Genomic DNA, 22,309 nt, shown 5'->3' on the forward strand with positions numbered 1-22,309 from the left:
GGAGAAAGGCCCAGTAGTTGATTAATTGAAAGGCTGGTTAATTGGATGAAGGATTGGCTCATTTGTATTCTTGCTCATCTCCTGAATGAAGAGCCTCTAATGGGTGATCAAATGAGATGCATTCTGGGATTGGACACTTCCCCTTTTCTTTGGAATGAGACCAGAGTTTAAACAAAGACTCTGAGTTTGCCGCCAAAGCGGGCGTCAGACATGTTCAGCAGCCTGGCAGTGCCACGGCTCTTGAAGCGCAGCCAACACACACTTAATAATGCATGGTCTTTACAGGCTTGTCTAAATGATTATTTCAGACCACAGACTTCTACAGGACAGAGCAGGCTTTGTATTTTCAATTCAGAGCAGTATCAATGTTAAATTCATTATAAGGTTGGATTTGATTTGTTTTATATGTGGAAAAAATAAACATTTGAAGGGCAAATATAGGTATTTCTTTCATTAAACAAAAGGATTAGGGTTATTCTACAGGCCTATGATATTTAATGTAGATAAAGGTAATATTACTGATGTTAATATCCAGGTTTTAACTAATTAAAGTATTATTCGTTAAACAATTGGTTCCTTAGTAAACTATTTATAAGGCTGTTAGAAGCATTTAGACGATTACTATTTAAGATGGCTTGAATGTTAATAAGCCATTAACAGATGGAAATTAGCTTTCAGAGCTATAATCTGGTACAAGCACCTTTGATCTTTCATTGTGTAACTGTACGCTGTCCTGGTAAATAATTAAAATACAAATAGAATACAATTACGTGCGTTTGTTAATAAACCATGTACAAACTGTCTGTAAGAGCTATATTAAGCTGTCAAGTGAAATATGCTAGTAAGTGCCTTATAAGTGGTTATAATTAAGCTTATTAATGCATTATAAATAGTTTATCCAATCCCATTCCTTTATTTGTAGAGCACATTTAAAAGGGCAACACATAAGAGAAATATACACTAACATAAAGCTCGAGAAGTCCATAAATAAAAGCAATAATATAGTTAAAATACTAAGGAGCCTTATTTTAAAGTATTTACAGGGGTAGTGGATGTAGCCCGTCTCTATGACTACATCTTTGTCGTCAGTGAGTTCATTTTGGACCCAGACATTGCTCATTGGACTTCCCGTGACCTGATGAATGCAGAGCCACACTGACGACACTGAGGCTGGAACGGTGCATCTGCTCAGAGTGAATCAACTGTAATGTTTGTCGTTATGGGAGAAGCCAGAGTCTGTAGACTGACTGTGGCTATTCCTGCTTTATTGCTGTTACAGACGCTCACTGCAGTCTAAGAAGAAGAGTGGAGCAGGCTGAGGAAGTATTGGACAAACGTGGCAAAACCAAAAAAGGATTGATGATCTGTTTTGTTTTATTGTGTCTTGTGTGACTGTGCAACTAATTTAATTGAGCTTGAGATACTATAATTTCTAATTGTCAGTGATCAGCTTGTTTGTTTTTTTAATCTACTGCCCATCCTCTGTCAGTCAAAGTGGCTTTGTGTTTTCAAAATCAGATCAACCCAAATCAAACTGTGGTCAAAACGTGAATAGAGGGAATGGATCCATTCTTCTGGTAATAACTTCTCTACACACAGTGAAACAGTTCAGATGTGGTCTGGACTCAGGTCTGGACTCTGGTCTGGACTCAGGTCTGGACTCTGGTCCGGACTCTGGTCTGGACTCAGGTCTGGACTCAGGTCTGGACTCTGGTCCGGACTCTGGTCTGGACTTTGGGCTGGACTTTGGTCTGGACTCAGGTCTGGACTCAGGTCTGGACTCAGGTCTGGACTCAGGTCTGGACTCTGGTCTGGACTCTGGTCTGGACTCTGGTCTGGACTCTGGTCTGGACTCAGGTCTGGACTCTGGTCTGGACTCAGGTCTGGACTCAGGTCTGGACTCTGGTCTGGACCCAGGTCTGGACTCTGGTCTGGACCCAGGTCTGGACTCTGGTCTGGACTCTGGTCTGGACTCTGGTCTGGACTCAGGTCTGGACTCAGGTCTGGACTCAGGTCTGGACTCTGGTCTGGACCCAGGTCTGGACTCTGGTCTGGACCCAGGTCTGGACTGGGTGCTTGTGTCTGCTCTCTGTTGTACTAATGGCTCTCTCTGACTTCACCTGCTCATGTTTGTATTGATCCACTTTAACTTTGGCTGTAATACATTCTTTTGTATCCAGTCCAAGGCCATTGTTAGGGCTCAATCTGATTGAATGAGATGCTTTTTATGGACATCACATTAATTACAAAAACTGCAATAAGATAAAGCTAATGGACATCACAGAGATAATGGACAACATGGAAGAAAGTGTTTTTAAGCATTTAATATACTATATATATATATATATATATATATATATATATATATATATATATATATATATATATATATATATATATATATATATATATATATATGTGTGTGTGTGTAAAATGGTCCATGCATCTAAAAATAATCATAATAATAATAATGCATTTGTCTTAGATTTTCCAGAATCTCAAATTGACTTTACAGTTTCATGCATTACTGATTCACTCTATAGTTGTTGGTGCGAGGCTACTATGGCCACAGCTGCCCCAGGGCAGACTGACACAAGTGAGGCTGCTGGGTGACCTGTTTTGCCCAAGAACAAAATGACAACACTGCTCCAAGTGGGATTCAAACTGGTGACCTTCAGGTTTTTATTTTTTTTAAAAGAACCGTCTGCGATCTCAGAAAACATAAGCACAACTGAACCTGTGTTGCCAGAGCCTTCTCTGCAGATACACGACACACAAGTGTTTCTTCTTCTCAGTTTATGGACAGGCCGTGATGTTCCTGCTTCACTGAGCTGCAGAGGCTGCACAAGCTCTGATTCATGATTGGAGCAGGAGCTGAGCTTCAGTGACCAATCAGATCAGAGAGAAACACTGGACTTTAGCAATGAAACTGGCAACACAAATGAGAGACTCATGTGAGGCTGATTTCTGATTGGATAATCGTCTTGAGAACCAAAAATTATAACAAAGAAATTGTACATCATGTCTAATGTTTTACAATTAAAAATAAATCATATTTACAATTGTTATCATCAAAAGCTATATTTGATGTGAAGAAGTTTACCTCGTATCTAAACGGTGCTTTAGAGCAATCACACTCCTAAAGGCAATGGAAGTGTCTGGCGCAAAGATACAGGAACATTATGGTTTGAACCACCTGAACTAATGTCACTGCAATAAGTAATATCACCATCTGCAATAATAAAACATGCAGTCGTCTATCAAACATGAAATATCAACTTTTATTGCGCCAAATGTTTTTTTAGATATTGTACTTCGAGTACACGGGAGCAGGCTGTAAAGGAGCATCTACAGAAGCAAAAGAACAATACTCCTGATGTGTTCTGTGGGGTGTATATAATAATAGTGTCATAGCAGCCTATAGTTAGCTTCAGTATAAATCACAGTGTGTGCAGTGTCTTCATGTGTCTTTGTGGATTAACTCAAAGGGGCAAAAGGGCACTGTGGTGGGCATGAGCATATGCAGCGCCCTCATCTAATATTCCTTCACTCGTTGGGTTTTCTAGTTGGATTAAGAGTATATGACATTACAACATGTATATAAAATGAGCCTCAGTGAAATCGCTGTCTAAATACAGAAAAAGAATCTGGTTTGCAGTAAAATTCAGACTTTAAAGGAAGAGATCTATTGTTTTGAAGTATGCTAATATTATTTGTGGGCTATACGTTTATATTTAAAATAAAAAAAGAACATATTCAAACAATATTTTAACAAAGCATCAGGAATGTGCTAAAACGGGCCTTTAAATGTCTTGTTTGAGGTTTAAATATCACACAAAATAACCACGAAAAGGAATGGATGATTACACTGCTAATATTATTTTTATTCAGTTATTTTTTTCCCATCATTTTTAATAGTTTCGATTATAGACAAAACACTCCATATTCTAACTCTTCATACTTTCCATTTGTCAATAAACCTCCCGCCACTAGCTGACATCCATCTTATTATTTTTTTCTTATTTGCCAGTTTTAAGGAGCATCCAAGTTGCTCTTTTAATCCTGAAATCTCTCTCACGTGGCTCATATTATGTTACTACAACGATTAAACCCATGGTCAACAGTGGCTCTTAAAACTCCACATTCAAACGCTCTCCATCTGTTCCACAAACGCTGGACCGAACAGATCACGGGACGCCGCTTGTCTTCACCTTGAATGGGTTAGTAACCTTTTTATTGGAGACCAGGGGGCCGGCGTTTCCATCACAGTAATGCGTACCTCCGTTTAATATCCCCCTCCCCCATATTGATCACAAGTGCTTTTTATGACAAGGGTAAATCATGACCCAGTTCCATTCCATTAGCAAAAGTACTTTTAAACAACGTGCACACCGCCGCGGCAGCTAAATCGACCCTGATTAGCTCCCATGAATCACTGCTCTGAAGATGTACTCCGTGGCGGGACATTTCTTGTTAAAAGGGGGGGGGGGGCTCTCTTTACCTGATGGCGAGCGCGTGGCAGAGTTGATTTAGACGACGCCAGCTGCTTCTGCTCGTCCACCCAGCGGTCCATGTCGCGGTGGGGGGACTTGGCGCCCCTCCTCCTGAGCGTCTGGGGCGTCCGCTGCGGCGTCCTGGGGCTGGGGGGCGCCGTGACGCTCTGGGGGTCGCACTGGTTGCGGAGAGGGCTGTGGGTCCTGCTGCGAAAGTGCTGCAAGGTCCTGGCGAAGTCCCTGGACGGTCGGCCCTCATGGCGGGTCAACGTGGAGTCCAGTTGCCCCGGTGAAGGCGCGGAGGCGAATGCCGGCTCGAAGGGGGGTTCGAACGGGGGCCGGGTGGGGACCTGGCCACGGTTAAGGGCCAGGAAGATGGCCTCCTGCTTCAGCTGGTTCACACTGGTGCCACAGGTGCTGCACTCGCCGTGTTCCCAGGAGTCTGTTGGCCGACTGTGGACGCACAGGTTGTCGTGGAGAAAGGCCGAGAGGTCACTGGGGTCCTACAACACAAGGAAATAAATCGTGTCAGTTTTGAGACATCTTTGCGTTTGTATTTCAAGTGCACTTAGGAGGAGTGAAGGAAAACGCCACTTGTTTTGCCTGGAATGTTCCGCAGTATCTCTTTGTATTTCATCGCATTCCTTTACTAACCCTAACCCAACAGAAATATGTTAAAATGTGTTAATTGAGGTTTAATTATCAGACAAATGTAAAAAGTCTGTCAAATGAATCACAAAAGTTCAGAAATTTCACCTTATTTTTCATTTTCAGTCACAATCAGCTCTTATTGTAGCATTTTTTTTAAATATAAAAACGATATAATCAATATGCAAATTTAGCATATCTTCAAAACATCATTCTCAATATTACAAAAGTGTTGATATATAGCCTACCTCTAGTCCAAACAATAACCGTCAGACCAATTTTTCTTTCTGGATCGGCCCACATTATCCTGAGAAGTACGTTTTACTCCAAGTTTAAACCGTTTTAACCTCAATAACTAACAACATGGTGTACAGTAGACTAAAACATCAGCATCGCTCCTCCTCGCACCACTCTCTCTTCACCAAAAGCTTGTGTCAGTTTTCTTTCCTAACGTGCATTATATTACGGAGCACATGACGCCGGCGTTCATTCCGTGCTGAGGATAACAAGACGGATGATTGAGCAAATGTAAAGTGAGTCACCGTGAGGCGCGGCGGGCAATCTTAGCACTTAGCAGAGTAATCACAGACTCAGGCCTATTGATTAATACCGACGCTATCATTTCAGCGCGCCATGTAAGCACAACAAGCTTCCACTGTAAAAACAAAGTCAGAAAGTCACAGAAGAATCAAAAAACAAATAGCGTTTGTGTCAAAGACGTGCAATTCCATTTAAAATCAATACAAAAATCGACTCTTTTCACTTTTTATCATGACCCACGACATTAGTCTACATATCTTTATTGATAATACGCTTACGTTTAAATTTGTTGTGTAAAATAACAATGAGTTCATACAGAACCAACTATATCCAATCATTTTTACAAGAAAACAAAAGAAACTCACGTATAGATCGGTTTTCTGCAATGCTTTACACATTTACATTGATTTTCTTGTATCTCTGCTTTTGCTTTGGACATTTTCACTGACTTTTATAGTTAAAACAATGAGCTCTGACTCTTTCCATACGACCTGGTAATAGAAAACAATCCTTTCCTGAGTTGTAGCTGCTGAAGTGGAGATCGAGCCCTGTTTCTGTCCAGGTAAAGACGTCCCGCTGCGTTTGGCCTGCCCAGTGCTCTCCTTGAGTGCCCCTTCCGGTCGATCAAAGGACGAGCTGCCAACGGTGACCCACGCGGCCCCCGAGGGACACTGCGCTTTGCACTTAGCCCTCAAAAACACCAAACTCCAGAAGGACGAAACAGCACGACAGCATCAGCATTATGGCATACGACTTTCTGATATCCGCACGGCGTTTGGATTCTGGATTTACGCTCTGACTGTAGCATTCTGTTCACATTCCACGTTTTAAACACAAGCAGGGGCATTCATGTTTGAGAAAAGACTGAAATATGAACTGATAAACTAGTACAAGAGCCACATGCATTTCAGAACCTGTTTGTAGAGAACCAAACTACTTTTTTACACAATAAAACAGTATATATTATTGTTTGCAGAGAAAATCATTCTGTTTTGCGATTTACTAATTGAGATCAAAATTCTATTGCGATCAATCTTACAATCCTGATGTCTCGGGGAGCTGTTTTCATTTTTTCTTTGTCGAAAATTATAACACATAATAACACAATAACATTCACATCACTAATTTCCTTTACTACAAAAGCAACCAGGGGCATTAACAGTTGACAGAAGACTAAAACATGAACTGTTTGACTGATGCGAGCAGCAAATGTATTTCAGCTCATGTTTGTAGAGATCTAAACTACAGGGTTTGCAGGCTTTTTACATAATATGACAGAATATTATGTTGTTTGCAGAGAAAATTGTGACACTTTAAGTCTTTTTTGCGACGTACTTATTGAGATTTTGATTCGATTGCGAGTAACATTGCCGTCCTTTCAGATTTTGTTTTCTTGGTAGTAAAATACAACACTGCATTGTGACTAAAGCTTGTTGATTTAGTCTACTACCCATTCACTCTCATAAAAGCATAATTTATAATCATACTGAAGTCTCCTTGCCCTACGGACAGAGGTGCAAGCATTTTGGAACTGCCTCCCCCACCTTTTAACTTGTGGCCCATCTGGATATAAATATTCCATCGACCATATGGCAACTACAGTAGACTGAAGACTTTCTCATGGCGCGCAGACGACGAGCCCGCATAAAGAGATGATACGGTGGAGTGGAGCCATCTTGAAAAAAGCGAATCAATAAAAAAGCTGCTGCCTTATCAGGTTTCCACTGGCCATCTCAGCGGCCACAGCATTATCTCTCACTGTTCCGGCCTGCGGTCAGCGACGCCATGCTGAACGATGTTTTCTCCCAAGAAGACTAGAATAAATCGCCTTTCCTCCGCGTACTGGACGTCTGACATGACAGAGCTGCCCGGATGAAATATTTATGCCCATTTGAAACCACGCGGAATGGCTCGGGCGTTAGTGATGGGTGATGGATGCACAGAGTGTTCGGACATGATCTCGCAGGCAGCATCAACACTCCCTCAAGAACAATAAACACCTTTTTATTGTCTTAAATGATGGTCGGACATAATGTCCAAAACAATTCGGTGGGAGTAAAGTGCACACGGGTCAATACGTCAGGTTCAATTTGGGTTATTCGGAGATTTAAAACAAAAACAGTTCGATAAACCGCCAGATGATTCTGATTGGGGGACAAAGGAATTCAGTATATTCAAAAGTGTGATTGTACTAGTGTGAGCAAAATATAAAATGTGTTAAATCAAAGGGAAGTTGTATGAGTTTTCACTGAACAGTTACACCAAAGAGCCACTGTCTATTGAAATACTGTCAAGATATTAAAGGGGGCGTATTCGGACAAATGTACTTTTATAAATCAGTCTTTACTGTAAATCAGCTTTATCGTGTGAACTCACTCAGATGTCTTTACATTTTCACATGTTGGAGCAATTTTACATTAGGTTGACTGATGTGACCCTGAAAACAGATGTGTGATCTATTTATCCACATGTTTCAGATTCTGTTCTTAAACACGTATTTCTGTAACATCTGTCTGTTCTCAATGTCAATGTCAATGGTTATTTATAAAGCACACTTACACTTACTCTAAAAGCCCAAAGTTCTGTACAGAAAAGTGCAATAATACATAGATATATCAATTAAAAATACAGATAAAGTCAATAATAATGACACATTGTTCTGGGTCTACAGGTGTATATTAGCATTCGTGCTGGCCAGGTTATATTTTATGTTATTTTATTGTTGTGCACTGGCCCAGGACATATGAAAGAATACCAGGCTTGAGTGCTCAGAAATGTCTGTCCTCCCCTACCACCTATCCCCACCCACAACTCAGTACTTACTTGTGATTAGTCAAAAATCATTCAGGCTCCGGGTAATACAGGTTGGGTTACAAAAAATACCTCATAAGCTATATTTTCAACAATAAAAACACAATGAAAATCTGCTTTCTATAGACGTTTATCAGACTTACAGTGTGGAATATGACATCAATGGACCTGTTTTTAAGATTTGTTTTGTTTTTTACCAATATTGCAGTTCACAATCAACAGAATAAAATCATGATCTAGTATGTTATAGTTTTATTCTAAATTTCTAAAAAAGCACATTATGTCTTCTTTAGCTCCAGCTGCAGTTTTTTACTATGGGCATGAATTAGGTGGACTCTCACATATGAGAATGGCCCTGGCCCCTGTCTCAAGTGGGGTTTCTCAGACTGGTTTTCACTCACAGCTTCCGCCCACGCTCCATTCAACATCATTCATGAACTCATCTCACATCTCATGCACGCCATTTGGATTACGTTATTGAAACCGATACTGGCCTCTGATTCGTTTATGACTTTTGCCTCAGGAAATCATGTACGAACTACAATGTGACCCAGTTTTTTTGTTGTTGAATTAAAACAGCTACTGTATTGAGTTTTTATTAATAAGTTAATTATTATAATAGTTCTGTGCCTAATCTGTTTCTGTACTTCAATCTGGAATTTCCCCATTGTGGGACAAATAAAGGTTATCTTATCTTATCTTATTTGTGTAACCTTTACCTAACCTAATTTACACTGAAATGATTTATATTTCCTCTCTAATGACTGAAAGGATTTTTCTTTGCACTCTTCTCTTTTATGACTTAAATTGTTTTTAATTAGTTAATTTTATCGTATTTCTGTTTCTGTAATTTCTTTGTGATTTTAATGCATTTTTCCTGCTGTGTGAAGCACTTTGAATTGCCCTGTGTATGAAATGTGCTCTACAAATAAACTTGCCTTGTTTCCCAACCAGAGGTACTGGTACTTGAACATAAAAAGTGAATTATGTTTCTGTATATCATTAAGTAAACATATTGGTTGATTAAAAAAAAGATTGGGAACCACAACTCTAAACAATTAACTTCACATCCATTAAAACATCATCAAATCTTAGTTCATTTTGCACACAATTCATCATCATTTCCAGCAGGCCCGGGCAGCGCTTTTTTCGCAAAATTAGCGCGTATTTACTCAAACTAACCTTGCATGAAAACTGGTGATGCACCGCCAGGCTCAGGGCTTGCTTCCTCAGTCCCAGGAGCGTGGCGGAGCACTTCTCACAACAGGTAACTTTCCGTTCAGCCCGCCCGAGACCGGCCAGCGCCGACACCGTGCTCCGGCACAGCGTCCCGGCCCCGTGCGATATGCTGGAGACGCGCTCCCCGACCCCGTATCCAGGCAGGGACTTGTAGGACGCCCTCTGGCACATCGTAGTCCGGAGTGTGTCGTCTCGGGAGCCCTCTGGAGCCGGGCGTAGTGCGGAGGAGTCGCCGTGATGCTGCGCCCGCGTGCCCTTGGATGCGGGACATGGATGAAAGTGGTTTTACGCACGGACCAACGTTAAATTACGGGACATGTGAACCACACCCCAATGTTCAACATATGATCAAATACGAAATATGTCTCCTAAAGCAGAAACATGAACGACTTACCCAAGCTGTACCTCTGCCCAAGCCGGGAAATCTCTCTCCTCTTCCAGTCAGTGATGACATGATAACTTGTTAATATTTAAAAGCATCACCGGACAAAGGCAGCGCTGGTTTGAAGGGAATGTAAACACTGCTGACAAAATAAGATGGAAAGCAAAAGCCCAGTTCATGTTGGGGTGGGAGAAACAGTGGAAGACTACGACAAAGCAAAGCTGAGGAGAGAGAGAGGAGCAGAGGAGAAAGTGTGAGGAGGAAGAAGTGAGCGCACAGAGGAGCGTCCCGTGGCTGGGTGTGTTCCGTGCGCACCGCTAGGGGGCGATGTGTGGGGCGCAACACGGGGATTTTAGCATATTTTGAAGTTTTCTTTTTTGGGGGTGATTTTGATCTCTAAACCTATGTAGCCTAACTTATTGAAATATCTTGACAATCACAATTTAGACTTCAAGAATCACATGTTGCAATAGAATGAGTGCAGTTGTTTGTGATCATAAATTAATTCACAGGTTGTCATAAGTTTGATTTGAGTGACCCCCTATTATTTGTCAACTGTCTCCATCTGGTGGATGAAAGATTAAAGCTGCAGAAAAATCTATGGACTATGTATTTGATGTCTGTGATTACTGGATCAAAAAATAAAGGCTGTGTGATTGGTTTCTAAATCGGGACAGATGTTGTCACACAAGGAAATTTGAAATTATTCAAGAACAAAAGGTGAAACAAAAGTGACATAGCAGATTTGTGTGTGATTTAGGTCCTGAATATGAACTAATATATGATAGTTGCTTGGCTGAAGTATCTATCTATCTATATCTATAAATGAATACTATATCAAGTAAATAAAGCCACAGCCACAGGTTGTCGGTGTAATCCCTCATTCGTCCAGGAGTGTTCCATCGTAGAAAAAGGTTCAGTTGTATCATCTGGACTTTTTCTAAACTGAGTCCAGATGACTACAACTGAACCTCTTTCTACGACAGCCACAGGTTGTCACAAAGTTAACTCCCCTTTATAAAACAAAACATCACCCAATTCCATATGTTCACATATTTATACATTTAATTTTTCTAGTGACAGCAAAATTCACAATTGTGTGAGCACTAAAACATGGTTTACAAATTTGGTCAAAATGGCTCTTTTTTACTTTAGATAGTCCATTTAATTACTTCTATGAAAAAAAGTTTTAGATGGGAATACTGGAACTACAAAATACAATATTTATGAATAATCACATACATTTTTAAAATGATTTTTTTTACATTATCGATAAAGATGATTCACGAGTGAGGGAAGGATGGAGCGTGAGATTGACAGGCGGATCGGTGCAGCGGCTGCAGTGATGCAGTCGCTGCATCGGACCGTTGTGGTAAAGAGGGAGCTGAGTCAAAAGGCAAAGCTCTCGATTTACCGGTCGGTCTACGTTCCTACCCTCACCTATGGTCATGAACTTTGGGTAATGACCGAAAGAAGAAGATCGCGGATACAAGCGGTTGAAATGAGTTTCCTCCGCCGTGTGGCTGGGCGCTCCCTTAGAGATAAGGTGAGGAGCTCGGTCACACGGGGGGAGCTCAGAGTAGAGCCGCTGCTCCTCCACGTCGAGAGGAGCCAGCTGAGGTGACTCGGGCATCTGTTCCGGATGCCTCCTGGGCGCCTCCCTCGGGAGGTGTTTCAGGCATGTCCCACCGGGAAGAGGCCCCGGGGAAGACCCAGGACACGCTGGAGAGACTATGTCTCTCGGCTGGCCTGGGAACGCCTCGGGATCCCCCCGGAGGAGTTAGAGGAAGTGTCTGGGGAGAAGGAAGTATGGGAGTCCTTGCTCAGACTGCTGCCCACGGGACCCGGCCCCGGATAAAGCGGCAGAAGATGGATGGATAAAGATGATGAACTTACCTGGGGCATGTTTTCACAGCCCTGTAACCATGTGTTTGAACTCTTGGGTGTTCACAGCTGAGGTTTTGTGTATTCAGGTTCAATTTTTGTATTTGGTTTCTGTGACAAAGACAGGAATGAATAAAGTGTGACAACAGGCCCTGGTCTCTCTTATGTTTTTGTCTCGCAGAGCAGTCCAAAAGGCCTATGTGAAATTGGAGATTTTGACTTTTGTCTTATAACTTAAACATAAGCCAAAAGACATTGCAGTCAATTCGGGGCACTTATTTGGCCCTTCAAATATGAATATAAATAAATATAACTGAAACTGAAATAAATATAAATCTAAGTTGAATTTTGATGCATCTGGAACCGTCTTTCTCAGGTTGTGAGACAAATTATATAAAATCCAAAAAAGCATGCATAAGTTAAGAATGTACAGATAAAACAAAACAAAAAACTCTCAATATTCAAATCTAGGCTCAATCTGTTCTATTTAGCTGTGCATTTGACAGCGCACTTCTCTTTTTAAGTAAAATGTATATGCCTAATAATTATGTTTTTATTTGTTTGTATTGTGATTTCAATGGATCTTTTCTTCTTCTGCAACACACTTTTAATGAATGACAAATCTTCTTTCCCTTACAATTATGATGAAATGATGGAAATAATAATGATGAGAATAATAATAATAATAATAATCTGTGTGATTTGCCATATGTTGTTTCATTGTGAGGTCTGGTCTGGGGTCAGGGCCGGCCCAGCCTATAAGCGAACTAAGCAGCCGCGTAGGGCCCCGAGGCGTTAATAGGGCCCCCAATCTGGCAACCCGTCTTATGCGAAGTGCAAGCGCAGCGTGCGCCACTAGTGTAGTAGCACTGCTGGCGCAGCAGCGCACACAGCGGTAACATATAACGCACAAACTGCATTTATTTGTAATGACAATCTGGCAACCGAGACACCAAACCAGCGCTGATTGGTCAACTTCATTGTGCGCGAGGAGCTCGAGAGCAAAACATAAACACAACAGAACGTGGTCCCTGCGTGGTCCTCATGTTCAGAGGAATATATCCCCCCGATGCCGAAAAACGAAAGAAGAAACTTCTTGACGATGTAAAGAAACTGCAAACTCAACAACACTCTCCAGGTAGTGAACTTCTCTTACAAAGAGACGGTTAATGCTGCTGTTTGAAACAACACGATTCTGTCACGTTAGTTCGCTCAGGCTGGAGGCGACGAGAGCTCTGCCCCGCGCATAATATGTGTCTGAATGAAAGATAATGAGCTTAACATTTACACCAGCCCGGTGGTGTGAGCTGCAGGTGAGGCCGGTGAGGTGGCGTCTATGCCCCGGGTCACGAAGAGGCGGAGATCCGGTCCAGACGAGCGCCGTCTCGTCCAGAACCTCTGACGTGAGACTTGTGAACAGTGTGCGGCTCCTGTCCCGGGCCCCTGTCCCGGGCCCCTGTCCCGGGCCCCTGTCCCGGGCCCCTGTGCAAGCCTCACTCAGAGATGAGCGGGTTTGAGTTTGCGTCCCCTCTCTCTCACATCACCATGTGTGAGATCAATCGTGACTCGTGATGTCTGTTTTACTTCTTAAAGTGCAACAAGAGGAACGTAAAGGTTTATGCACGTAAGGTCCATCAGCCAATCACATCGCAGCATTGTTTCATGCAGGAGTCCAGTGTGTGATGTTCAGATCAGAACAAACATTTATATTGTAATTCACTTTTAATAGAGCAATAAAACATTTCAATTTATTTAAAAAGCATCATTAGACTATTTGTTATAAATTATAATAAATTGATAGTGAAAAATAACCAGACATATTATGATTACGTCTGTTATAGAATAATACTATATATTTTTATATAAAAGTGGCAAAGTTGCAGAAACGCAGTCTCTTCACTATAGCGAGGTTTGGACCTTCACTTCTAGTTCTGTTCATTCTCTGGGAATAACATGTTTGCACTGTTTTATCAGTGTTAATTGTTAATCAAGCAATGCTTATGCCATTTGTTTAATTTAATATAACTTGTTTTGTCACTTTAGCAAGAAGGAAAAGTTGGGAGCTGTAAAAGATAAATTAGTAAAGTAACTATTAATTTTACATTTTCAGTTAAAATGAATCAATTTGATCATAATTATTTTTCATGCCAATATTGTATTGAGTAATTAAGTACACTAATGTATTAATAACTGGCTTTAGTCATTTTCTCCTGGCACAGTTTCATCACGACATCATTTTATAGCATTACAACCTCAACATTTTACTCTTACTTTAGCCGGTTGGACCACATTAAAATGCACCAGAAGACCCAAAAAAGGTCTGAAAATCTCTGGGGGAGGGCTCCCAGACCCCCCCCCCCTGTTCATTAATTTAAACTAATGTGCTAATGTGGCTGTAGACCCTTAACGCCCAAAAACATATCTGGGACGTGTGTTATTTGTACAGGGAGTAGAGGTGATGTCAACGGAATACCAAGTTGCATTGTGGGATTTAAGTTATCAATATTTGAGCTCGTGAGGTGTTGAGAATAAACTAACTGGCAAACAGATGCCCTGGAGTTTTGGTGCACTTTGTTTGCGTTGAAGAAAGTTCCCATATGTGAATTGTTTACTGACAATGGCAATAAAACTGATTCTGATGACGTGGTGAGGGGCCCCCAAATTTTTTTTCGCTTAGGGCCCCCTGAAGGCTTGGGCCGGCCCTGTCTGGGGTCGCAAAGCAGATGTGGATTATGTAAAACTTGAGCTTTTAACTTTTTTCCTTCTCCTTATGCCTGTATCCAACCCGGCCAAAATAACCCAGGGCTGTTCTTTTTGCCTTACACTAAATATTAATGTCACGTTTCGTTCTTTTGTTCGCGTTGGCTTTTATGAGACAGATGGTTATCGATCAATGGCTGCTCGATTTTTCACGCATTTACGGTAATCGTCTGCTACTCCTTCGCCCACGACTAGACTAGGACCAGACCCCAATATACCCACGGACTCGCCTGACCAGCCATGACCGCACGCTTTGAACATGATTTACAAAGAACTTCTGCATTTTAACAGCATGTATGAGTGACTGGCTGGTCAGGTTGCGCACGGACCGGACTGAAACCGCCGCCAAAAGCATTACAAAGCCCTCGGAGCGAAACACAGTGCGCCTCTTTACGCGCAGTACGATCTCCGCGTCACGCTCCTCCCCCCCGCGCGCGCGGCGCACATCCGCTCCTCTACACGCGCGCACTCGACAGCGGCTTCACGTCGGCGCACGGAACGACATCCACCACACGCGACAACAAGAGAAAGAAAGAGAAACGTATTCGCCGTCCGCGTATTTATTTACCGTTTTTGCACGTTGTATTCAAGCCTCTCCGCGCCGAACCTCACGATGAGTTCGATGAACGTGAAAAAGCTCAAAGTGAACGAGCTGAAGGATGAGCTGAAGAAGCGCAATCTGTCCGACAAAGGGCTGAAGGCCGAGCTCATGGACCGCCTGCAGGCCGCGCTGGACCAGGAGGCCCTCAGCGACTCCCCGGTCCCGGACGAGAGCGCCGCGCCGGTCGAGGCGGACCAGGAGGGCATGGGGGAGGAAGAGGAGGGCGACGACGGCCCGCTGGAGGAGAACATGGAGGCGAACGAAGAAGAGGAGGAGGAGGAGGAGGAGCAGCAGCTGAAGCAGGAGCCCGAGAATGGAGGCGACGCCGCTGCGGATGAAGAGATGGGCGAGGAGGAGCAGCAGGAGGAGGAGGAGGAGGACGCCGCGGTGAAGACGGAGGAGGAAGAAGAAAAAATAGACTCTTTGGAGGGTGAGCCGGGGGACCAGGCAGAAGGTGAGTGCTGAAATGGACCATTACTTGCTCCACACGGCGGCTTTGTAGCGGCTCGTTATGAAGCGTCCATGTTGAGCTAGCCGTGTGACCTCGTTAGCTTATCCTCAGCTGACACCGTTAGCCGCGTAGCTAATCCCTGCTAGCACCGTTCATTCATAACAATTTAAACCTGCTGCGTAGATCTGCTCGTGCGTGGTTAGCATTGGTTAATGGTACACAATTTGATTGTTTTTAGCCAGGTAACCATGCGTTAACGTGAATGAGAAGTTAGTCGTCGGTTTGTGCACATTTGATTTTGATGAGAGGATTAGCTAGCGTGCTAGTTAGCGGTTCTTTGTGTCTTTGAAGTGGCGTTAATGCTAGTGCTAATTGTTAGCCGGTTAGCCTTTTCAGCGGTTCCCTGGGACGCTTTCAAGATGGTTGTGTTGAATGCTCATTTATTATGCCAGTATGAAGTATGTGGTGTATATACTTGGGCGATTAAACGACCGGTATCTCGTGTTTTTGAAAGTAATTGCTGTTCTCGGGAACCTCCTGAAATGGCTGAAAGAATATTGCGCATGCGCCGCTGTGACGTAAGTCGTGGTTTGAACGTAGTTTACGAAGCTTGGGTTTCACTTAAGACAGGCGAATGTAGCTGTGGGGAAGAAACAAGCAGTGTGTTAAGTTATTTGCATGTACATAGCATTCTAGACAGATTACATTGCCCTTTTTAATACCTACATTTTTTTTAGAATTTTAACCCCTACAAACATTGTCAATGTTCTCATGGACCAGCCTAGACAGTAACTATTCTCTGGCTGTTGGACTGATTGAATGACTTTGTTTTGTTTTATAACATTATGAGGTGTTTTCATCTATTTCATGGTCGACTCTGTAACTAATGACCGGGCTTTGTGGGCTAAACTCCCACTGCCAGTCCGACCTCTTTCACTCAAAAGGAACACCTCATTCTATATCTTTGTTCTATTTTCAAAGGGGATGCGGACAAAGACACCAATGCTGATCAGAAGAATAAGAAGGGTGTTAAGAGACGCCGGGAGGAACATGGAAGGGGCTACTTTGAATTTATTGAAGAAAACAAATACAGCTGGTAAGGATGGGCCAGAGCCAAATGGCCTTCAGCATCCCTGAAGTGCCATCCATAGCTTTGTTACAATGTATTGGCTTTAAGTGCCAATGCACTCACATATACATAATATATAACTAGAGGTAAAACCCTCACTTAAATGTAAACTTTTAGGAATAACTTTATGTTGACATGTTTTGAGGGTCATCCCTGACTATTCAAAGCCTTACCATTTATCTTTCCAGTGCCCTGTCATTTGTCTGCATTCTGTAGCAGAAGTGCATCTATAAAGTATGACTGCTCATTTGTTCCTCATTAAAATGTGTAAAAGCCAGTTGTGTCCTCAAGGATGCAATATGGTTACTCTAAGAGTTTAAAGGAAGGCAGCAGCTGTGCTCTTTTGAAAAGGGGGTGGGCTGGGTGGGGTGAGAGAGGCGTGGGTGGAGGGCTCTACGGCTGCAGGGAACCACATAGATGCAATCTCTAGTTATGCCACGTCCTGGAGGAATCCGCTTCCTAATCGTTTGCCTCGCAATTGTCTTCAATATTTTTGTTATTGTTGTATGCCGTCAAATCCAATGGTTTTTTTGTGCGCGGATGTGTATGTGAAAGTTGGAGTACGGATAGCTGAATGTATGTCTACATTTTTGAGAAATTTGTATTTATTTTCTGTCCTTGCTGTAAGGATCTACTCCTAAACAAGGAATTTTTTATTGATTTTTTTTTTTTTTTTTTTTTTTTTTCTTAGTTAAACTCATACCAACTGTCAAAGACTGTAATTACTTTTCTTTGAAAATATGTATTTTGAATCAATGAAGCAGTGTCCACTTCAAAAGATGCACGGAGCAGCTGCAGCAACATAGCTAAAAAGGACTGCTACGAAAAGAGTTCAACGAATGTACTTGTACTTATGATGTTTGTAGAACCAGCACAGTAAAACTACTGGAAAGCAAACAAGCAAAAGGAATGTGTTTGATAATCGATAATCATAATATTTTTAACTGTTCCACTACCCTGGAGGTAACAAGGTTAGTGGAGGTGTTTTCAGTGTTGTAGTGTTTGTATGTCTGATCTGATGTTGTAGATTTCCATGGATGCTGGAGGTAAGTGCTCCACAAAATGACTTTAAACTAAGTTTGCACTAAAGCATCTTCCATCCTTATGGTTGTTGTGCTTTGACATCTCACTGATGGTTTTGATGCTTTTGTTTCAGGGCTTCATTCAAGTCACCTGTTCCCCCTCTGGAGGAAGAGGATGAAGAGTTTGATGACACTAAAGTCTGCTTGGACACCTGTAAGTCCAGGACCATAGCATTTTGTTTAGAGTAAGTGAATGCAGTGTGGTAACATTTATTTTTGTGCTTTAGACAACTGTGATCTGCACTTCAAAGTTTCCAGAGACCGCTACAGTGCCTCATCCCTCACCATGGAGAGCTTTGCTTACCTCTGGGCTGGAGGCAAAGCCTCTTATGGTGTGGACAAAGGAAAAGTGTGCTTTGAGATGAAGGTACGCGTAACATTCCAACAATCTATATATACATATATTTGAAAATAAGAGCTATAATAATCCTTGAATATTCCTCAGATAACTGAGAAGATCCCTCTGAAGCATGTTTCCAGTAAAAACATGGAAATTCATGATGTGCAGGTCGGCTGGTCCCATTCCACTGGCACTTTGCTTCTCGGTCAGTATTACACACATCACTGTGGTTCAGAGAGCAGATTAATGGTTTATACAGATTATTGAATTTGACTCTAGTCTTGTCACGGCCTGTCACTCTCGTGTAACAAACATGTCGTCGTTTAGGTGAGGATGAGCACTCTTATGGCTACTCTGATAAAGGCAAGAAGACCACCAACTGTGTGACTGAGGACTACGGAGAAACCTATGATGAGAACGATGTCATCTGCTGCATGATTGTAAGACATTTAAGCAGCTCCTGCACTTTAACTGATGTATAGAATTTAAGGTAACTTTACTATATTTTCCCTGTAGGATTTTGAAGGTGAGGAGGTGGTTATGTCCTTTTCCAAAAACGGAGGAGAGCCAAGTGTTGCGTTCCAAGTCCCCAAAGACAGTCTTGATGGCAAGGCCTTGTTCCCGCACGTCATCTGCCACAACTGTGCTGTTGAGTTTAACTTTGGCCAAATGGAGACGCCGTACTTTCCTCTGCCAGAGGGCTACACCTTCATGCAGGAGGTTCCTGAGAGCGAGAGAGTGCGCGGGCTCAAGGGGCCACAGACTAAGGCTGACTGTGAGGTAAGGAATTTACCATTGTCAATGTTACATTATTTTCATTGCTTCGAAATATGACTGAAGACTCATCCTTAGATAATCGTAATGGTCGGCCTGCCCGGCTCTGGGAAGACCACCTGGGTGAAGAACCATGTGCAGGAGAATCCTGGAAAATTCTACATCCTGGGCAGTGACACCATTGTGGAGAAAATGATGGTACATTTTCTAGTGTTTCTAAGTAGCCATTGGAATGTCTTTTTTGTTTTGTTTTAATCTTACACATTTGATTCAAACAGCTCAATAGCCTCAAACGCCAGTCCAAAGATGTCTCCAAGCTGGTTGGGATTTCCCAGCGTGCACCACTTTTCCTCGGGAAGTTCATTGAGATCGCTGCTCGCAAAAAGAGAAACTACATCTTGGATCATGTAAGCCGTTGACCTAATTTTAAGTTTATGGAATGCAACTTGTGCCATTTGCAATGGTGTGAACTACCTGCAATCAGATTGTTGTAATACCAGTTACAGCATACTTGCAGTTATATATTGTGTGAAATAATATTTGTTTTCCCAGACCAACTTGTCTGGCCCTGGTCAGAAGAGGAAGATGTGCCTGTTCACTGGTTTCCAGAAGAAGGCCGTGGTGGTGTGTCCCTCAGATGAAGACTACAAGGAAAGAATCCAGAAGAAAGTGGAGCTTGACTGCAAAGAAGTGCCAGAGCACGCCATGTTGAAAATGAAAGGTATCGTAGATCAGTGGTCATGGCCATTTTTCATCCAGTGTACATTCTCGGGTGTTGCTACAGAATTGTGACATGAGTGCAAGTTTAATGATGCTGTTCATTGTCAATATTGTGTTCATTGTTTATAACATATTTTTCTTTAACCATAACAATAATTTCTTTGCTGTGCAGGGTTTTTCTCATTGCCGGAAGAGGGTGATAGTTTCAGTGAAGTGATCTTTGCTGAGCTGCAGAAAGAGGAGACCACCAAGCTGCTGGAGCAGTATAAGGAGGAAGCAAAAACCGTCCTTCCTGCAGAGAAGAAACCCAACCAGGGCAGCACCATGCCAAAGAGAGGGGGCGGCCCGCGTGGAGGCAGAGGCAAGAACCAGTTTGTCCGTGGTGGGCCAGGACAGAGGGGCGGCGGTGGACGCGGAGTCTTCCAAAACAGAGGTGGCTTCAGAGGACGTAAGTTACGGTCTTCACAATCTTCACAAGTGTTATGTTGTACCTAACTGTAATGTCTGAATCTGTTTGCAGTTCCTGGTCCTCGCGGCGGCTTTAGTCGCCCTCCCCGTGGCTTCCTGCCACCTCCCGCCTTCAGAGGAGGCTACCCGAGCCGTGGAAATTTCTCCCGGGGTGGAGGTCCAATGCACATGGGTGGCTCCCCCAGAGGCGGCCCCATGAGGGGCGGCATGGGCCCCAGGGGTGGGCCCATGAACAGAGGAGGTCCCATGAACCGAGGCGGACCCATGAACCGAGGAGGGCCGCACATGAACCGCGGGGTCCGAGGACATCCTGGAGGGGTATGTGTCCTGTCAACTTTGCTGCAAAATGACTTAAATAGCTCATGCCGTCTTCAACAGCCCTTAAAACTGTTCAAATATGTTTCCAGTTTCAGCAGAGAGGGGGCGGCGGCGGTAACCGTGGCAACTTTGGAAACAAAAATGGAAACTTTGGAGGAAACCGGAACAGTGGGAACAGGAATGGCATGGACAAGGCCCAGGCGTTCAACCAGAGCTGGCAGCAAGGGGTGAGTCAGTCTGTTCTTCTGTAGCTGCAGTGGTTTAGTCTTCAGACCAAGGACAAAAGGAATATTATGTACAAGTGCTCTGTAACAAAACTCTAGAGGGGCCATTCAGTGTTCTAGTTTAGAATTTTTAAAGTAATTTAACGTTTTGTGTGTGTGCGCTCCATAGTCAATATATTTTTTTAAACTTTTTCTTTTGTCTTGTGTGCAGTTTTGGAATCAGAAGCCCTGGAGTCAGCAGTACCAGCCTGGATATTTCTAGGACTTTGTTCAAACGGACTGGTGGCCCAAAGTGACACCCACCACTCGCCACGGAGCACCCTCTAAACCCGCTTTTCATTTACGTCCAATCACTTTAAACACCCAAAGCTGCAGGCATCTGGAACATTCCACGTTCTGAGACAATTTAGCAAACCTTTCTACAAATCTATGGTGTGGATGTGTCTCGTTGAGTCATCAGATTTTTATTTTGTTGTAAATTTCCTAATTTGTTTTATTTCTCACTATTTTTAATGACCTGCTTTTAAAACGTCTGAAGTCGGGAACGTCTGGCCATGTTTTCAGGGTTATGCGTTTTATCTGTGCTGTGATACCATTTTTTTTTGCTTTTTTATTATGAATTGTAAATATTTTGTTTTTGAGTAGTTTGTATGGAAAGTTTAAAAAGTGATTGAAAGGAATGCTTCTAGAGAAATCCATATTGGCTTATTGTGTTTGTATTAGACCCATTTTCAATGTCACACGTAAAAGTTGCAGCTTATTCCTCTAAATAGAACTGTAAACTTAAGCCCTACAATAAACCTCTGGCTTTTTTACTGCTCGTCCTGCCTTGACTTTCACTTCAGTTCAAAGGCGTGTAGAAGGCCTTTGACTGGCCTTCGGGCTATGGCTAACTAACACTAACCCAGCCCGTAATACGTACTCCATTTCAGCAAGTATTTTAAGAGTTTACAAAGCCATTTTATAATATATTTTTTATTTTCTTGGAAGTTCAGTCTTTTTCTAGCTAGACAAATAGTATTAAATTATTTGAACATTTTAGTGGTAGACTTCTGAAAACTGGCACTGGCTAAATATAATTAAGGCACATTCACGTCTGATTTAAGCTAGTGGTTCTTTGGTCTGAATGTGGGACTTAATTCATCACTCACCAACTTTTATAACCATATCGTCAACGACCTGTTGCTAATGATTACACTTGAAAAAGCGTGATGGAAGTTCATAGCTGCCTCAATTCTTTTGACACGTGGCTATGGACGGGCGGGGTCGCTATGTCACCAGCAAACAAGGGCTACTCAAAAGCCACATTTCCATTTGCAACAAACGATGTTCCTCCCTCTGTGGCGACTGTGGCCCTGTAAAAATCGGCAGCTCCAATAATTTTCCCCAAAACTAACGCAACAGAAGTTCATCAGACTCATGAAAAGTAATATTTGAGAACCATT

The 22,309-nt window shown here is 42.6% G+C and overlaps 2 protein-coding genes across 3 annotated transcripts in view; one reads left to right on the plus strand and one right to left on the minus strand.

Annotated features, from left to right (window-relative positions):
• The window catches only part of LOC140359507 (kinesin-like protein KIF26B), a 33,567-nt gene extending 23,227 nt beyond the window's left edge, over positions 1–10,340 (minus strand). Inside the window, exons 1-3 of the mRNA XM_072444465.1 lie at positions 10,126–10,340; positions 9,675–9,986; positions 4,502–4,996 (exon numbers count right to left, since the gene is read on the minus strand). Coding sequence (XP_072300566.1) covers positions 4,502–4,996; positions 9,675–9,986; positions 10,126–10,185 — 867 coding nt within the window. The 5' untranslated portion in view covers positions 10,186–10,340. The remainder of the gene's footprint in view (positions 1–4,501; positions 4,997–9,674; positions 9,987–10,125) is intronic.
• A 4,970-nt stretch (positions 10,341–15,310) lies between these two features.
• Positions 15,311–21,684, plus strand: hnrnpub (heterogeneous nuclear ribonucleoprotein Ub). Of its 2 annotated transcripts, none has more exons than XM_072444485.1 (14): positions 15,311–15,812; positions 16,791–16,905; positions 18,095–18,174; positions 18,248–18,387; positions 18,466–18,565; positions 18,688–18,800; positions 18,877–19,140; positions 19,213–19,332; positions 19,413–19,541; positions 19,687–19,855; positions 20,027–20,302; positions 20,375–20,646; positions 20,739–20,867; positions 21,076–21,684. In XM_072444485.1, exons 1-14 carry the CDS (start codon positions 15,371–15,373, stop codon positions 21,124–21,126), a joined length of 2,400 nt encoding a protein of 799 aa, XP_072300586.1. In that variant the 5' UTR covers positions 15,311–15,370; the 3' UTR covers positions 21,127–21,684. The 2 variants fall into 2 exon arrangements, with proteins under 2 accessions (XP_072300586.1, XP_072300578.1); XM_072444477.1 differs by having other exon boundaries at positions 20,375–20,640; positions 20,730–20,867.
• Positions 21,685–22,309: the final 625 nt, after the last annotated feature.

This window comes from Eucyclogobius newberryi, unplaced genomic scaffold, assembly GCF_026437365.1.
Source record: "Eucyclogobius newberryi isolate DKJ021-1_F unplaced genomic scaffold, fEucNew1.0.hap1 SCAF_1, whole genome shotgun sequence".
Taxonomy (NCBI): Eukaryota; Metazoa; Chordata; class Actinopteri; order Gobiiformes; family Gobiidae; genus Eucyclogobius; species Eucyclogobius newberryi.

Bases quoted from the DNA above. Each gene is read 5' to 3' on its own strand.
- hnrnpub (XM_072444477.1), top strand. From the start codon at position 15,371: ATGAGTTCGATGAACGTGAAAAAGCTCAAAGTGAACGAGCTGAAGGAT. The intron at 18,801-18,876 runs GTAAGACATTTA...TTTTCCCTGTAG, and splicing joins ATGTCATCTGCTGCATGATT to GATTTTGAAGGTGAGGAGGT. The intron at 20,641-20,729 runs GTATGTGTCCTG...ATATGTTTCCAG, and splicing joins TCCGAGGACATCCTGGAGGG to TTTCAGCAGAGAGGGGGCGG.